General features: G+C 53.9%; 1 protein-coding gene across 1 annotated transcript; it reads right to left on the reverse strand.

The window, feature by feature from the left end:
- Positions 1-1231: 1231 nt before the first annotated feature.
- LOC105555869 (formin-like protein 5) lies at positions 1232-2014 on the reverse strand. Its single transcript, XM_012002910.1, has one exon. It carries the CDS (start codon positions 2012-2014, stop codon positions 1232-1234), a length of 783 nt encoding a protein of 260 aa, XP_011858300.1.
- Positions 2015-2812: the final 798 nt, after the last annotated feature.

Genomic DNA, 2812 nt, shown 5'->3' on the forward strand with positions numbered 1-2812 from the left:
TATACCGATGCTAACGTTATTGGCCCGATCAGATCTTCCACTGTAATACTAGTTGCCTGGAGGTAATCTTTTTGATATCTCTCATTTACGTAGTGTTTTATTGGTGATTTCACGATTATTGCTGTTCCTACATGAGCGGTGCCATCCGGATGTTGTGTGTCATAAATACTGTATCTTGGAATTTTTAAGTAACACTTTTTTGTGTAATGAGTTTCTGAGATAAGCATTATGTCTATATTATGATCTATTAGAAATGTTTTAAGCTCCTGTCCTCTTTGTATTAATCCGTTGGCATTCCATACTCCTATTTTTATTGTATTCGCCATTAATTCATTTTTGTAATCATGGCTGCAATTAGATTTAGCATACTATCTATTTTTGAGATAAGTTGCAAAATCAGTTCTTCAACTTTGTTTGTTCCTTGCTGATTTGTAGCTACTGCTGTTAATTGTTGTATGTTATTATTGTTATCATTGTTACTCTCTTGGTGTTTGATGGATTGAATTTTTTTTTGTTATTTGAGCGTATGTGTTGTTCGATGTAATTGGTTGAACTTGTCTAGCTGTAGTTTTATTTGGATGTTGTATTGGTTGTATTGGATCTAAATTTAAGTTTAAATTTGAGTTCAAATTTAAATTTTCGGGTTGTTCTATTTGTTTCTTTGGTCTTAACTTGGGATACAGCTTTTGTTGTAATTGCTTGTATACTTCACATCCTTTGTAACTAGCTGGGTGGTTTCCTTCACAGTTATAACATTTTACTTCTGCGAGTTTTCCTTTTTTTGAACAATCATTTGTCATGTTATTTCCTGCGCACTTTACGCATCGTGGTCCTTTGAAACAGTAGTTTAGTATGCCCATACGCCTGACATCTTGTGCATTGCGGGATTTCCCTTTTTTTATAGGCTTGCTCAAAGCTGATTATTGTGTTCAGTAATTGATTTATATTGTAGATATCGTTATTATTTTCCTTCTGCTCTAATTCTATAAAGAACAAGGGAAGAGGCCTCTTTGTTTTAGCATGCAAAATATTTGTAATACTTATTACTTTATGACTTTTAGCTTCAATTTGTTCTTTGAGTTCTACTAGGTTTATTGTTGGGTCCCCCCCGTGGAGCACCACCTTGTCGTGGTGGGGGGCTTAGGCGGGCGTTCGACCGGGAGCCGTCCGTGTGCCGCTTTAGGCTCCGGCGGTTCCTTAGGTCGGGCGTCCGCTGACCAAGAGCGCTCCGCTAGACCCTCCGCAACTCATTGCACGCCGGTGCTCCGGCAGAGTTGCGGAGGGTGGCTCTCCCGTCGCTTGGCTGGACGTGGTCCTGTCTCGGCGGCGGGGAAGGGTCCGACCCTGGCGGCGGAACCGTACGTGGTGCGGGTCGCCGGGTGGGCGGACAGTGAGGGGCCGGGCCCACAGTTACGTGGGTCTGGCAACGGACAATGCGGGCCGTTACCCCCTGTGTCTCGGGGCGACGTCCTTTTAGGACGTGCGTCCTGGCATGGGGGGCCGGCTCCGCCCGTCCGTAGAGGTGACAGACCGCCGGGGCCGCTCGGACGTTTCCGAGGCGGAGCTCGGCGGGCTGGGGCCCTTCGGAGCCGCTGGGACGTATTCCCAGGTCGGGGTCCGGGAGGCCGGAGGCGGGGGGCTGTCGCTGGGGTCGGGGGTGTCTTTCTCCCCTGGCCTGCGGCGGCAGTCCCTCGGACGAAAGGGCCTTCGAGGGAGTCACGACCCTCGTTGTCCCCAGCCGGGGGGACTCCTGCGATGGCCCCCGCGTTCTAGCGGGGGTCTGCCCTGGCGGAGGAAGTGTGCTGCTGGTCACCACGGCGGGCAAGACGGAGGGGGGACGGGCCACCCCTGACACCCCAACCGTCCGTGGGGCCTCCCGCGTGGCGGCACCCGTGGTGGTACCTGGAGCGTCGGAGATCCGGGGCCCCTGAAAACCCCCACGCACTGAGCGTGGGGGCGTGTAGGGGGCTGGAGGCCAGTGCCGGGGTGCGGTATTCTCCCCGGCCCGTGCCATATCCCGGCTCCCCGGGAGGACTCGGGGCCTCTCCCAGAGATGGGGGAGGAGGGCATGCCCTAGCCGGGGCAGTGAAATTAATCCAGATGGCGGACAATAATTTTTCGGGGCTTAGTAAGAATGGGGGGGACTCCCAACCGTCAACCTCCGCTCGGGGGAAGACGGGTGATGGGGAAGCAGGGGGGGAGGGCCGGCCATGGATGGAAGGACGGCGTTCGGTCTGAGCCCCCTTGAGGAGGACGCGGGATGGCAGGACTGGGTGGACACATTCGAAAGGGTGGTAGTCGGCACAGCCCTGCAGACGAAGGAAGTAGCACAGGGGTGGGAGGCCCTAGAGGAGTTTGCGCTCCTCTCTCCGCTGGAGGCGGCCGGCTGGATTATCTGCGACGCCGATAGCTGGAGAAATTATAGCCTGGAAGAGGACGGGATGGAGTGGTGGAGGGCCATGCCTGAGGAGAGCAAAGAGGAGCTCGAGACCTTCGTCAGGGAGACGTCTCTAGGGGCGTATTCCATGGCGAGGAAGTGGCAGGCGACGGAAGCAAGGGCGCTCAGCCTTGAGGAGGAGAACCGCGAGCTCCGAGCATTGGTGAAGGAGTCCCTCACCACCTTCGAGGAGGACCGTAAGGCCTCCAAGGAGGAAGTGGAGAGGAAAAGTAGGGAGATCCAGCTGCTTACTGAGAGCGTGGAGAGGCTCCAGGGGCAGCTGGACCAACTGCAGAGAGGCTCCTTCCCCGAGGCGGAAACTTTCTCCGCCACCCAGGGAACAGGGGCACAACAACAGCCGGAGGAGCGCGTCTC

This window comes from Vollenhovia emeryi, unplaced genomic scaffold (assembly GCF_000949405.1).
Source record: "Vollenhovia emeryi isolate VEMERY1.0 unplaced genomic scaffold, V.emery_V1.0 DF940613.1, whole genome shotgun sequence".
NCBI lineage: Eukaryota > Metazoa > Arthropoda > Insecta > Hymenoptera > Formicidae > Vollenhovia > Vollenhovia emeryi.